Raw genomic sequence first — 13,686 nt, 5'->3', positions numbered from 1 at the left:
ATTGCGGGCGTGAGCCACTGGCGCCCAGTCTGGACGCACTTTTTTTTTTTTTTTTCAGACGGAGTCTCACTTTGTCGCCCAGGCTGGAGTGCAGTGGCGCGATCTCGGCTCACTGCAACTTCCGTCTCCCGGGTTCACGCCATACTCCTGCCTCAGCCTCCCGAGTAACTGGTACTACAGGCGCGCGCCGCCACGCCCAGCTAATTTTTTGTATTTTTAGTAGAGATGGGGTTTCACCGTGTTAGTCAGGATGGTCTCAATCTCTTGACCTCGTGATCCACCCGCCTCGGCCTCCCAAAGTGCTGGGATTACAGGCGTGAGCCCCCGCCCCCAGTCTGGATGCACTTTTTAAAACTCATGTTAGAAAAATATACTTCCAGGTCCTGGACTCCAAAACGAAAATATCGTGCACTGATTTCTAATGGAAATGTTATTGTTCGATGTTCACAAGTGCCTATTGAAATGTGTCAGGATTTTTCTCTGTTTGGCTTCAGAGATCAGTTCTATTTGTTTTTAGCACAGTGACTTAAAAACATGGGAAAATTTTAGTTTGGAGACCATCATATTGATTTAGAGAAGAAACTATTTTAAGGGAGAGAAGTCATATTTAAATTTGTCGTGGCTCAGTCATTTAAGACCATGTGCCTATTAATCAGGGCATCTTCATTTACGTCTGCCGCAGTTTGAGTAGTGACCCTATTTCAGCATTCTCCATTTGAGAGTTTGTGTGTGAGCTACTTGATGAGCATTTGTATGTAAGTCATAGCTATTTTGGGAAGGCTTGGAACTCCAGTGGCTGTGGCTGGCTGGAGTACTCTGATTCCTGGCCACCTGCAGAGTGATGACATTTACTGTTCTTCCCAGTGATTTGCCCTATACGGAAAGCTGTTAAGCATGGAATGCTTGATAATGTTCGCCTCTTTTATTTTTGCTAATAAAAAGCTTAAAGTTATCAGGACAGGTTGAAGAAACTTCCGGGAAAAGTACCTTTTGCATCTTATAGGAAAGATTTTAATAACTTCTTCCTCATCTTGGTAAGTTTCATGTTAGAATGGATTCTTTTATTTTGAACTCTCTCAGGCATTCTACCTTTCCCTTAAAGGATATTTCATTGTTCTAGTTGAGGAGAGCTATCCGTCCCTGACACTCAGAAGCTATTTAAAGCCTAGACTGCTTCCCTTCCCTTATTGGTCAGTTGTACACAGGACAGACAAAACCCTTTATGGCCTCCCAAGAATTTTAGTGAGAGAAATATGTAGTACTCTTGAAATACGCTCTCAGTATGGACTCAAATCTGAGAGTAGACACTTAGTGATTTCACTAAATCCCCCAGACTGCAAACTGGTATTCGAATATCTAAAGAGATTACGTACTGACAGCTTCCTGTATTTCAATCAATTCTTGACTTCTATAGCAGCAAAGTTTACTATTATTACAGGAGAAACAACTTGAAGTCGGTTTGGTTCTTACAAACCTGTCATTCTTGGCAGCTGTACTGAGGGTTCATATCACACATTCTTTATGTCAGCTGAAACTCTATAAAAACCTGCCGGTTTCAGTGAAAATTTAATGCCCTTTTTGCTTTCTTTTGATTTATTGGCCTTTCATTTGCTTTTACTTTGTCTCATTAACTGATTTTTAAAACATCAGTAAGTCAGTGATTGGTTCCACAACTCTCATGCCCCTCTGCCCCCAAATACAAACAGTATTTTTAAGGCTTACTGGCCAATAGCATCTTATTGGCAAGATCTCTCCGTGTGTTCTGTTTCATCAAAGAAATTAAATAAGTAGTAAAATGAAGCAAGTACTTACCAAGGAAAATAATGCTGATAATAGTAATAGCTAATGCTAATTGAGCATGCACTATGTGCCAGACTCTGTGCTCAGAACTTAACATAGCATTCTCTCAGTACTTACACAACTCCACGAGGTTTCTGTGAGAAGGCTTATACTTGCTAAGTAATTTGTCCAAGGTCATCCAGCGAGGATATGATACAGTTGGAATTGTATCTAGGCAGTTCTGACCCCAAGAGCCCAAGGCGCCCCTCGTCCTGTCTCATAGTTGATGGACCCATTGCTCTGAATCACAGACTTTCCGCTACTCTTGTAATGCCTTTTGTAGAACTCCCCTAATGTTTTAAACTTCCAGTCCTCCCTACAGTCTTTCTAAATAGATAATCTTCTTTTCTACTTGACTGAACTCGCTGATGTCTAAAAAGAGCTCCCTGCCTCATGTTTTGTCCCCGTATCCCTACTCCATCTCATCTCTTTTCTCTTATTTTCGGTGGAAAAGGTTCCCTTCCTCCTCCCGCCCCCCCGCCCCCAACTTTCATTTCTTAGAGATAAACCTAGATTAGTGGTTTTTACTAGGGAGAGATTTTGTAATCTAGGAAGCATTTGGCAATGTCTGGAGACTTTCCGATTGTGACTCCGGAGGGAGGATGCTACTGGGATGTAGTGCGTAGAAGCCAGGAACGCTGCTAAACATCCTGCAGTGTACAGGAGTAAGCCCCTCAAAACAGAGTTATGTGTAAATTGTATAAAATAGTGCTGAGCTTGACAAACTCTGATCTAGATGATGTCTCTCTTCTCTTTCTATTATGTCCCTTCTCCTTAGTCACCTTTACTGTCTTCTCCCTTGCTACTCACATTATGGTCCACAGACCGGCAGCATTCGCATCCCCTAGGATTTAGAAATGCAGAGAGTTGAGTGTGCTAGAGCCAGCTTGCTCTGCCTCTCCAGCTGATTTCGTACATCTCCTTCCAGCTCTGTGTTCAGTGACCTCATGTTGATAACTGTGCCAGGGTGGGAATATATACCAAGGAAACAAGCCAATACACTGCCAATCAGCATACCACTGCCTGTATCCCCACTCTAGACCTAGTCAATCAGTTTCTGCCTTTTGACAAGATTCTTGGGTGATTCATTTGCATATTACATTTTGAAAAGCATATGGATAGAATTTGCATTTTCCATTTTGCCATGCACTTGTCCTCTATCTTGAAACCAAATAACAGCAACAAAAGCGTCTACTGCCCAGTCCAGCTGTTGTCTCCACCTTCCTCCTTTTGTTTGCTTTTGGAACAAAGTTTCTAACCCCACCTGTTTCATTTCTAAAACATTTTTCCAGTGACGATGTATTCAGACTCAATATACAAAACTTGGAAAATACAGACCTGAGCAAGACTAACTCTTAGCTGACAGGAGATTGAGGGAGGTTGGTTCCCAGATTCTGCTACAGAACTTAAGGTGGCAATGACAGCTTCCTCAAAAGCCCAATAATTAGATGGCTGTGTGTACCAGTCTGGGCTCCAGCAAATGGCCGATTGTTCAGAAGCCTGCAGAGGGAGTGACTAGGCAGCAGCAGGTTAGGTTGAAAGGCAGTGAGTGGTTTTATGTAATCAGAATCTGCTCAGCAGCCTGCTCTCCCTCTGTCACCAAACTGGAGTGCAGCGATGTGATTATAGCTCACTGTGGCCTTGACCTCGTAGGCTCAAGCGATCCTCCCACCTCAGCCTCCTGAGTAGCTGGTACCACAGGTGTGCACCACCGCGCTTGGCTGTTTTTAAATTTTTTTTGTAGAGACGAGGTCTTACTATGTTGCCCAGGCTGGTCTTGAACTCCTTGGCTCAAGCAGTCCTCCTGCCTTGGCCTCCCAAAGTGTTGGGAGTACAGGCATGAGCCACCACATCTGGCCCCCTCATACTTTTATTATTTTATGCTTTTATGATCCCTCATTACCACTTTTTTGCTGATACTTTTCTTTTTTTGAGACAGAGTTTCGCTCTTGTTGCCCAGGGTGGAATGCATTGGCGCGATCTTGGCTGACCACAACCTCCACCTCCTGGGTTCAAGCTACTCGCTTGCTTCAGCCTCCTGAGTGGCTGGGATTACAGGCATGCACCACCACTCCCAGCTAATTTTGTATTTTTAGTAGAGACAGCGTTTCTCCATGTTTGTCAGATTGGTCTCCAACTCCCAACCCCAGGTGATCTGCCCGCCTCAGCCTCCCAAAGTGCTGGGATTACACTCATGAGCCACCGTGCCTGGCTCCATGTCTATATTTCTAATCCTGAGTTCTATATATATGACTTCTATACTCTGTTTCCCTGTGCTTTTTGAACAGTTCTGCTTGAATATCAACCTTCTTGGCTATAAACATTTGCTGCATACTTATTTTCCCAGGGTGGTTATACTAGGCATGGGAATGTACACTTGTATTACTAGTGTCTGCCATATGCTATATGTCACCCTAAGCACTTTTCCGTACATTTTTATTTACAAAAACCCAGCAAGGTGTAAACTATTATCTTATTACTGATAGGGAAACTGAGATGTCTTGTTTGTTTTTTGAGATAGGGTTTCACTCTGTCACCCAGGCTGGAGTGTGGTGACACCATCAAGGCTCACTGCAGCCTTGACCTCCCAGACCCAAGCAATCCTCAGACTCTTGAGTAGCTGGGAGCACAGGTATGCACCACCACTCCTGGCTACTTGTATTTTATTTTGTTTTTTGAGACAGATCTCCCTCTGTTGCCCGGGCTGGAGTGCTCACTGTAACCTCCACCTTCTGGGTTCAAGCGATTCTTCTGCCTCTGCCTCCCAAGTAGCTGGGATTACAGGCACATGCCACCACGCCTAATTTTTGTATTTTTAGTAGAGATGGGGTTTCACCATGTTGGCCAGGCTGATCTTGAACTGTTGACCTCAAGTGATCTACCTGTCTTGGCTTCCCAAAGTGCTGGGATTATAGGCATGAGCCACTGCGCCCAGCCTCTGGTTACTTTTAAAAGTTTTTGTAGCGATGGGGTCTCTCTGTGTTGCCCAGGCTGGTCTCAAACTTGTGAACCAAGTCATCCTGCCTCAGCCTTCAGAAGTGCTGGAATTATAGGCATGAGCCAGTGCCCGACCTCAGATGTTAGTATGCCTTATAAGGGCCTCATGTAAGATTTATTTATTCCTTTTCTTTCTTTTGTCTTTTTTTTTTTTTTTTTTTTTTTGAGACAAGGTCTTACTCTGTCACCTAGGCTGGAGTAGTGCAGTGGGTCAGTCATGGCTCACGGCAGCCTCAACCTCCTGGGCCCAAGCAATTCTCCTACCTCAGCTTCCTGAGTAGCTGGGACTACAGACATGTGCTACCATGCCTAGCTAATATTTTTATTTTTTGTAGAGATGGGGGTCTCTTTATGTTGCCCGGGCTGGTTTTGAACTCCCACGCTCCAGTGATCCTCCCGCCGGAACCTCCCAAAGTATTGGGATTACAGGCATAAACCAGGGTACCTAGCTCTTTTTTTTCTTTATTCGTGTGAGATTTTAAACTGAAGTCCGTTTGCTTCTATGTTACAGATGAGAAATGCAGCTTACAACTGTGATTAAATTATAAGTAGCAGAGCTGTGACTTCAAGCCATTCTGACTTGAAGCATAGCATTTCTCCAACTTTAGTACAAGCCTTTCTAAAACCAAAGTTTCTGACTTACCACTTGACTATGAAGCACTTTAATAACTTTAATAATTTTAATAACTTTTCATTGAACCCTGTTAGGCACTCTATGAAATAAAATTTGGTATGACCAGGAAGTAGAATTTGCAAAGTGACACAGTAAGTAAGTGATAAAACCAAAACTATAACACAGGATATCAGTATTTTTACCGTAAACTCTAGAGGAGTTTAGTTGGACAGGCAAGTCCCAGTATTTTACATTTCTTTTGCATGTCTTCATTTTGCTAATAATTACTGTTTGCAGTACTTCATTTGATAGTCATACAGGGCTCTCAAAGCTTTTGGTGTACTTCATTTTCCATTCTGGAAACTGATGCTGAGGAAGATTGAGATTTGCCAGGAGGCTGATGTGTGCTGGAGTTTGGGCTGCATGGCACTATTTCCAACATCTAGGCTTTCTACATAAAACAGGGGTCAAAATATCAGACACACAAAACCAAACTAAAGATCTACCTCAGTAAGTACCAGCTACATGCTACATGATGGCTGCTAGGCACTTTAACCCTAAGAAGGTTTTCTAAACAACATTTTCTAAACAACTTTTTCTTTTTCAATCTTCTTGCCCAAGTTAGTACTTTCTGATGTCTCCTCCCTCCCTCCCTCCCTCCCTCCCTCCCTCCCTTCCTTCCTTCCTGTATGGGGATATGTATACAGGTTTCCTTATTCATTTGTTTTTTCGTAGAGTTGGGGTCTTGCTGTATTGCCTAGGCTGGAGTGCAGTGGCTATTCACAGGCATGATCGTGGTGTACTACTGTTTGAAAATCCTGGGCACAAGGATTGTGCCTGCCTCAGCCTGCTGCAGAGCTGCCACTACAGGTGTGTGCCACTGGACCCAGGTGATTTTTTTTTTTTTTTTTCAATTGAGGCAAAATTTATATAACATAAAATTATTTTAAAGTGGGGCTGGGAGCGGTGGCTCACTGAGGTCAGGAGTTCAAGACCAGCGTGGCCAATGTGGTGAAACCCCATCTCTACTAAAAGTACAAAAATTAGCCAGATGTGGTGGTGAGCACCTGTAATTCCAGCCGCTTGGGAGGCTGAGGCAGGAGAATCACTTGAACCTGGGCGGCAGAGGTTGCAGTGAGCCGAGATCGCGCCACTGCACTCCAGCCTGGGTGACAAGAATGAAACTCTGTCTCCAAAAAAAAAAAAAAAATTGAAGTGTACAAGTTCAGTGACATTTAGTATATTCACAATATTGTGCAATCACCAATTCTGTCTAGTTCTAAAACATTTTCATTACCCTCAAAACTTTATAACCATTAAGCAGTCACTCCCTATTCCCCACTGCCCTTAACCCCTGGCAATACCAATCTACTTTCTGTCTCTAGATTTACCTATTAGAGAGATTTCATCTAAATGGATCATACAATATGTGATCTATTGTGTGTGGCATCTGTCATTTATTGTAATGTTTTTGAGATTTGTTCAAGTTGTAGCATGTATTATTCTTCATTTTAATCACCGAATAATATTCCACTGTATGTATAGATCATGTTTTGCCTGTCCATTCTTCCGTTGATGGACATTGAGTTATTTACACCTTTTAGTTATTATGAATAGTTCTGTTGTGAATATTCATATACTCATATTTGAGTACCTGTTTTCCGTTCTTTTGTATATATATACCTAGAAGGAATTGATGACTTACGGTAATTCTATGTTTAACTTCTTGAGGAACTGCCAGACTGTTTTCCATGGTTGCTGTGGAAGTTTTATATTCCCACCAGCAATACACAAGGGTTCTAGTTTTTTTCTTCCCTCATCAAAGCGCTTGTTATTTTTTGTTTTTGTTTGATAATAGCCATCCTAATGGGTGTGAAGTGGCATCTCTTGTTGTGGTTTTGATTTGGCCATGTTAATGTTACGGCTAATGTTAACTGTCTTCATAAACTTATCGACTATTTATATATCTTCTTTGGAGAAATACCTTTTTAAGTTCTTTGCTGTTTTTGAATTGAGTTGTCTGTTTTTTGGTTGTTAACTTAAAGAGAGTTCAAAGAGAGTTCTTTATATTGTCTAGATGCTAGACCCTTACCAGAAAAAGGATTTAGAAGTATTTTCTCCCATTGTCTTTTCACTTTTTTCATAATTTGTACACTATATATTTCTTTTTTTTTTTTTTTTTTCGAGACAGAGTCTAGCTCTGTCACCCAGGCTGGAGTGCAGTGACATGATCTTGGTTCACTGCAACCTCCGCCTCTTGAGTTCAAGTGATTCTCTTGCCTCAGCCTCCCAAGAAGCTGGGATTACAGGCACGCGTCACCATGCCTGGCTAATATTTGTATTTTTAGTGGAGACAGGATTTCACCATGTTGGCCAGGCTGGTCTTGAACTCCTGCTGACCTCAGGTGATCCACCTTGGCCTCCTGAAGTGTTTGGATTACAGGCATGAGCCACCGTACCCGGCCAGCACTGTATACTTCTTGTTGTATTTCTTGATGTATGTATTTATTTCTTGAATTTGTACACCGGTTGTCTTTTCACTTTCTTGATTTACCCTTTGATGAAGAAAAGTGCATCAGCCCACTTCAGTGTCCCAAGTAGCTGGGACTACAAGTGCACACCACCGTGCCTGGCTCAAAAGTGTTATTATTTTTTTCTTTCGTTGCTTGTGCTTTTGGTGTCATATCTAAGAATCCATTGACACATCCAAGGTCATGAAGACTTATCTCTGTGTTCTCTTTTAAGAATTTTATAGTTTTAGTTCTTTATTTAGGTTGTCGATCCATTTTGAGTAATTTTGTGTATTGTGTGAGGTAGGGGTCCAGTGTGATCCTTCTGCTATGGAGATCCAGTTGTACCAATACCATTTGTTGAAGACATGGTTTTTCCCCCACCAAATGGTCTTGGCACTCTTGTTGAAAATCAGTTGACTATAGATATGAGTTTATTTCTGGATTCTCAGTTCTATTCTATTGGTCTATATATCTGTCCTTATGCCAGTACCACACTGTTATGATAACTGTAGCTTTGGATTAATACTAAGTTTTGATGTAAGAAGTGTGAGTCCTCCAACTTTGTTCTTCTTTTCAATATTGTTTTAGTTCTTCCAGGTCCTTTGAAATTCTGTATGAATTTGAGGATCAGCTTTTCTATTTCTGCAAGAAAGGCCAAAGCACTGCAGCTTTTAGAATTTGTCTAGCAGGTTTTCTGATTTTCACTAGAGGTCCCCCCAGCTCCCTGCCGCATGCACACACATAGGGCCTTTGGAATTTTGATAGGGATTACATTGAACTTTTGAATTGCTTTGAGTAGTATTACCACCTTCACAGTATTAAGTCTTTGTGGCCAGACGCAGTACCTCACGCCTGTAATCCCAGCACTTTGGGAAGAGGCCAAGATGGGCAGATTACTTGAGCTCAGGAGTTCAAGGCCAGCCTGGGCAACATGGTGAAACCCCACCTTTACCAAAAATACAAAAAATCTTAGTTGGGCTTCATGGCACACATCTGTGTTCCCACCTACTTGGGAAGCTGAGGAGGGAGGATCGCTTGAGCTCATAGGGTGGAGGGTGAGGTGCACTCTAGCCTGGGTGACTGAGACCCCATCTCAAAAAAAAATACTGTCTTCGTGATGGTTAAGTTAATGTGTCAATTGATTGGGCCATGAGGTATGCAGACATTTGGTCAAACATTATTCTAGGTGTGTCTATGAGAGTGATTCTGGATGAGATTAACATTGAATCGGTAGACTGTGTAGAGCAGTTTGAACTCCCTAATGTGGGTAGTGGGCCTCATTCAATCAAGACCTGAATAGAACAAAAATGCTAAGAGGAAACTTTGCTTGCCTGACTGCTAGAGCTGGGACATTGATCTTCCTCGGTCCTGGCACTGGAACTTAGACAACCATCAGCTCTCTTGGTTTGCAGGACTTCAGACTCAGACTGGAACTTACACACTCAGCTCGCCTGGTTCTTGGGCCTCAGACTTACACTAAAACTATACCGCTGGTCTCCTGGTTCTCCAGCTTGCTAACTGCAGATCTTGAGACTTCTCAGTCTCCGCAGTCATGTGAGCCAATTCCTTGTAATAAGTCTCACCTCCTATATTTATCTCCTTTCCCTTCTGTTTCTCTGGGGAACTCTGACTAGTACAGTTTTCCAGTTCATGAACCTGGATGTTTTTCAATTTATTTAGGTCTTTAACTTCTTTCATCAATTTTTAAAATTTTTTTTTTTTTTTTTTTTTTTTTTTTTTTTGAGACAGAGTCTCACTCTGTTGCCTAGGCTGGAGTGCAGTGGTGAGATCTTGGCTCACTGCACCCTCCACCTCTTGGGTTCAAGTGGTTCTCCAGCCTCAGCCTCCTGAGTAGGTGGAACTACAGGCATGTGCCACCATGCCTGGCTAATTTTTTGTATTTTTAGTAGAGATAGGGTTTCACCATATTGGCCAGGCTGGTCTCAAACTCCTGACCTCAGGTGATCCACCCGCCTCAGCCTCCCAAAGTGCTGGGATTACAGGCATGAGCCACTGTGACCGGCAAATTCTTTTTTTTTTTTTTTTTTTTTTTTTTTTGAGACAGGGTCTCACTCTTTTGCTAGGCTGGAGTGCGGTGGCACAATGTTGGCTCACTGCAGCCTCCATCTTCTGGGCTCAAGCAGTCTTCCCACTTCAGCCTTCTGAGAAGCTGGGACTGTAGGCACACACTGCCTCACCTGACTAATTTTTGTGTTTTTTGTAGAGATGGTGTTTTACCATGTTGCTCAGGCTGGTCTCGAACACTTCAGCTCAAGCAATCTGCCTGCCTCAGCCTCCCAAAGTGCTGGGATTACAGGTGTGAGCCATCGCACCCAGCCTCAGCAGTGTTTTATAGTTTTCAATGTACAGGTATTTTTTCTTTTTCTTTTTTTTTTTTTTAAGACAGAGTCTCGCTCTGTTGCCCAGGCTGAAGTGCAATGGCATAATTTCACTACAACCTCCACCTCGTGGGTTCAAGCGATTCTCCTGCCCCAGTCTCCCAAGTAGCTGGGATTACAGGCACCTGCCACCATGCCCGGCTAATTTTTGTATTTTTTGTAGAGACGGGGTTTCACCATGTTGGCCAGGCTGGTCTTGAACTCCTGACCTTCTGATCCACCTGCCTGGGCCTCCCAAAGTGCTGGGATTACAGACATAAGCTACTGCACCCAGCCCAGGTTTTTTACCGCTTTGGTCAAATTTGTTCCTAAGTGTTTTATTCTTTAGGATGCTATTGTAAATGTAATTGTTTTCTTAATTTCCTTTTTGATTTCTTACTGCTGTTTTATAGAAACACAACTGAATTTTGCCTGTTTATCTTTACCTTGAAGCTGCGGAATTTGTTGACCAGCTCTGGTAACTTTTTGGCAGATTCTTTGGGATTTTGTATATATAGGATCATGTCATTTGTGAATGCAGTTTTACTTTTTTATCCTTTGCAATTTAGATGCCATTTATTTTTTATTCTTGCCTGATTGCTCTGGCTTAAACTTCCAGTACGGTGTTGAATAGCAGTGGTGAAAGTGGGCATCTTTGTCATGTTCCTGATTTTACGGGTAAAGCTTTCAGTCTTTCACCATTGAATATGATGTTAACTCTTGGGTTTTTATAAAGGCCCTTTATCATGTTGAGGGAATTCCCTTTTGTTCCTAATTTTCTGATGGTTTTTATTATGAATGTGTGTTGGATTTTGTCAAATGTTTTTCTGCATCAATCAAGGTGACCATTGTTTTTTTTTTCTCCTTCATTCTGTTGGGGTGTTATATCACATTGTTGGGTTTCCTTTTATGTTATTGACAAAGGCATTCTCTTAGGCATCCATTGCAAATGTGTGACTAAGCTGTCTCTCTTCATTCTTTGAGATGTTCAGAGTATGCCTTACTTTGACGTTTTGCCTACCAGCATTCTGTCTCTCTCATCACAGTTAGTTTACTCAGTAGCACTATAACTCAAGCTTTCTTTTCCTAGTGTCATCCCACGTTGAACCAGTTGTTCACATGGGTTAGACTAATCCACTTAAATGCCTTTTCTTCCTTCATGTATCTTCCCTGCTGAGGAACCTGCAGTGATTATCCATTGCTCATCAGATCAAACCTAAATTCTTCCTGACATTTAGAACCCTTTGTAATCCAATCCCACATCACCTCTCTGATCTCTGTTATTTATTTATTTGAGACAGAGTCTTGCTCTTGTCGCCCACGCTGGAGTACAGTGGCGCAGTCTCGGCTTACTGCAACCTCTGCCTCCTAGGTTCAAGCCCTTCTCCTGCCTCAGCCTCCCAAGTAGCTGGGATTACAGGTGCCCGTCACCACACGCAGCTAATTTTTGTATTTTTAGCAGAGATGGGGTTTCACCATGTTGGCCAAGATGGTCTCGAGCTCCTGACCTTAGGTGATCCACCCACCTCAGCCTCCCAAAGTGCTGGGATTACAGGCGTGAGCCACAGCGCCCAGCTATCTCTGTTACTTATTAAAAATAGAAACTATACGCAAACACCCACCTAGTAATAACTTAAAATTTTATCATTGCTATATTTCTAAAACTATAAGCATATAAATTTGATTTCTCATATCTTTCCCTGATATTTTCCCAGTTTTTCAATTAGCCCTACCAATATGTTGTTAAAAATTGTATTTTCCTTCATTTTTGGTGATGTGTTCGATGTGTTTTTCAGCCTCATTTCTCATATTTAGTTGGGACATGTATTCAAAGAAATGAAAAAATATTTTCTTAATATATCCTAAAATAAGGAAAAAGCAAGGCATAGGACATTATGTAGCATATGAAAAAATGTATTCATGTGCATAGACAATTTCTGGAAAGATAACAGAAACTGTTTTTTTTTTTTTTTTTTTTTTTTTTGAGACGGAGTCTCGCTCTGTCGCCCAGGCTGGAGTGTAGTGGCCGGATCTCAGCTCACTGCAACCTCTGTCCCTGGGTTCAAGCCTTCTCCTGCCTCAGCCTCCTGAGTAGCTGGGACTACAGGTGCCTGCCACCACGCCCGGCTAATTTTGTGTGTTTTTAGTAGAGACTGAGTTTCACCGTGTTAGCCAGGATGGTCTTGATCTCCTGACCTCGTGATCCGCCCACCTTGACCTCCCAAAGTGCTGGGATTACAGGCGTGAGCCACCAAGCCCAGCCCTTTTGTTGTTGTTGTTGTTGTTGTTGAGACTGGAGTCTCGCTCTGTTGCCCAGGCTAAAGTGCAGTTGCCCAATCTTGGCTCACTGCAAGCTCCACCTCCCAGGTTCAAGCAGTTCTCCTGCCTCAGCCTCCCGAGTAGCTGGGACTACAGGTGCTCACCACCATGCCTGGAGAATTTTTATATATATATATATATATATATATATTTTTTTTTTTTAGTAGAGATGGGGGTTTCACCATATTGGCCAGGCTGGTCTCGAACTCCTGATCTTGTGATCCTCCTGCCTCCGCCTCCCCAAGTGCTGGGATCACCGGCATGAGCCACCACACTTGGCCAGAGTTTTGGGGGTTGATGCTATATGTTTTCTTTGACTCTTCAGGTGTTTTTTGTTTTGTTTCCTTTTGTTTTTTCTTTTTTTGCTTTCCTTGGGTACTTAAGTTTTATTTTATAATTGCGAACCAGATCTTTAGCTTTGGAAGGAATTTTAGTAGGCACACCTTGGTAGTTCTTTGGAGTAAGGGAACATTTATTAATTATTTACATAGTTGTAAATTTAGAAATGTCTTCGTAAGACTAGACCATTGAGATCAGGAAATATGTGCATCAGAATGATGAAAATAGCATCCCTGTTTGAAGGAATGGAATAACCTATAAAGCGTCTCATCACAATGCTAAATTAGGAGTTTTAATGATTAGTAATGAAATATTTTGCATTATTTCATCAGAGAGTTTTAACTTAGTTACTGTAGGATCAGGCCAGGTATTGTTTGTTACAAAAACTTGATAGCTTAATGTTTTTAGTGTCTGAATAATCTTGTTAATTGCTGATTGTGGGTGAGTTATTTTTGCTCTAAGAAAATCTCCTTCCTGAGAAGTGGGCTGGATTGCATCAAAACCATTGAGTAGCAGTGAGGTCAAAAAGCTTGAGTTCCTTCCTGATAGAGGTTGTGTTTGCCTGTCTTTCTTTACTGCCTCTGGGCAAGAAAAGGGAGTGCTTTTTGTTTTGTGAAAACATTGTGAATTTAACTCAGGAAATGCAAACCTGTTGGCTCTTGCAAGTTATTTGACTTCATTGTGAGAG

At 42.1% G+C, this 13,686-nt stretch overlaps 2 protein-coding genes and 1 non-coding gene across 15 annotated transcripts in view; 2 read left to right on the top strand and 1 right to left on the bottom strand.

The window, feature by feature from the left end:
* REXO2 (RNA exonuclease 2) overlaps positions 1-13,686 on the bottom strand; it is a 1,032,599-nt gene that overhangs the window by 580,553 nt on the left and 438,360 nt on the right. The window lies entirely within an intron of this gene.
* The window catches only part of USP28 (ubiquitin specific peptidase 28), a 77,127-nt gene that overhangs the window by 1,367 nt on the left and 62,074 nt on the right, over positions 1-13,686 (top strand). For 10 of the 13 annotated variants that reach the window (XM_050758080.1, XM_050758074.1, XM_050758078.1 and 7 more), the window contains exon 2: positions 6,185-6,339. The exons of 2 other annotated variants lie outside the window; for them this stretch is intronic. In XM_050758080.1, coding sequence (XP_050614037.1) covers positions 6,238-6,339 — 102 coding nt within the window. In that variant the 5' untranslated portion in view covers positions 6,185-6,237. Of the gene's footprint in view, positions 1-6,184; positions 6,340-13,686 lie in introns of those variants that run through there. One more of the 13 variants, XM_050758072.1, reaches the window with a different exon arrangement.
* LOC126936687 (U7 small nuclear RNA) lies at positions 8,620-8,679 on the top strand. The gene has a single exon (XR_007719508.1). It is a non-coding gene; the product is annotated as a U7 small nuclear RNA (small nuclear RNA).

This window comes from Macaca thibetana, chromosome 14 (assembly GCF_024542745.1).
Source record: "Macaca thibetana thibetana isolate TM-01 chromosome 14, ASM2454274v1, whole genome shotgun sequence".
In the NCBI taxonomy this organism is placed as follows: Eukaryota; Metazoa; Chordata; class Mammalia; order Primates; family Cercopithecidae; genus Macaca; species Macaca thibetana.
The sequence above is the reverse complement of the archived record's forward strand: the minus strand, read 5'-3'. Positions and strand labels throughout refer to the sequence as shown.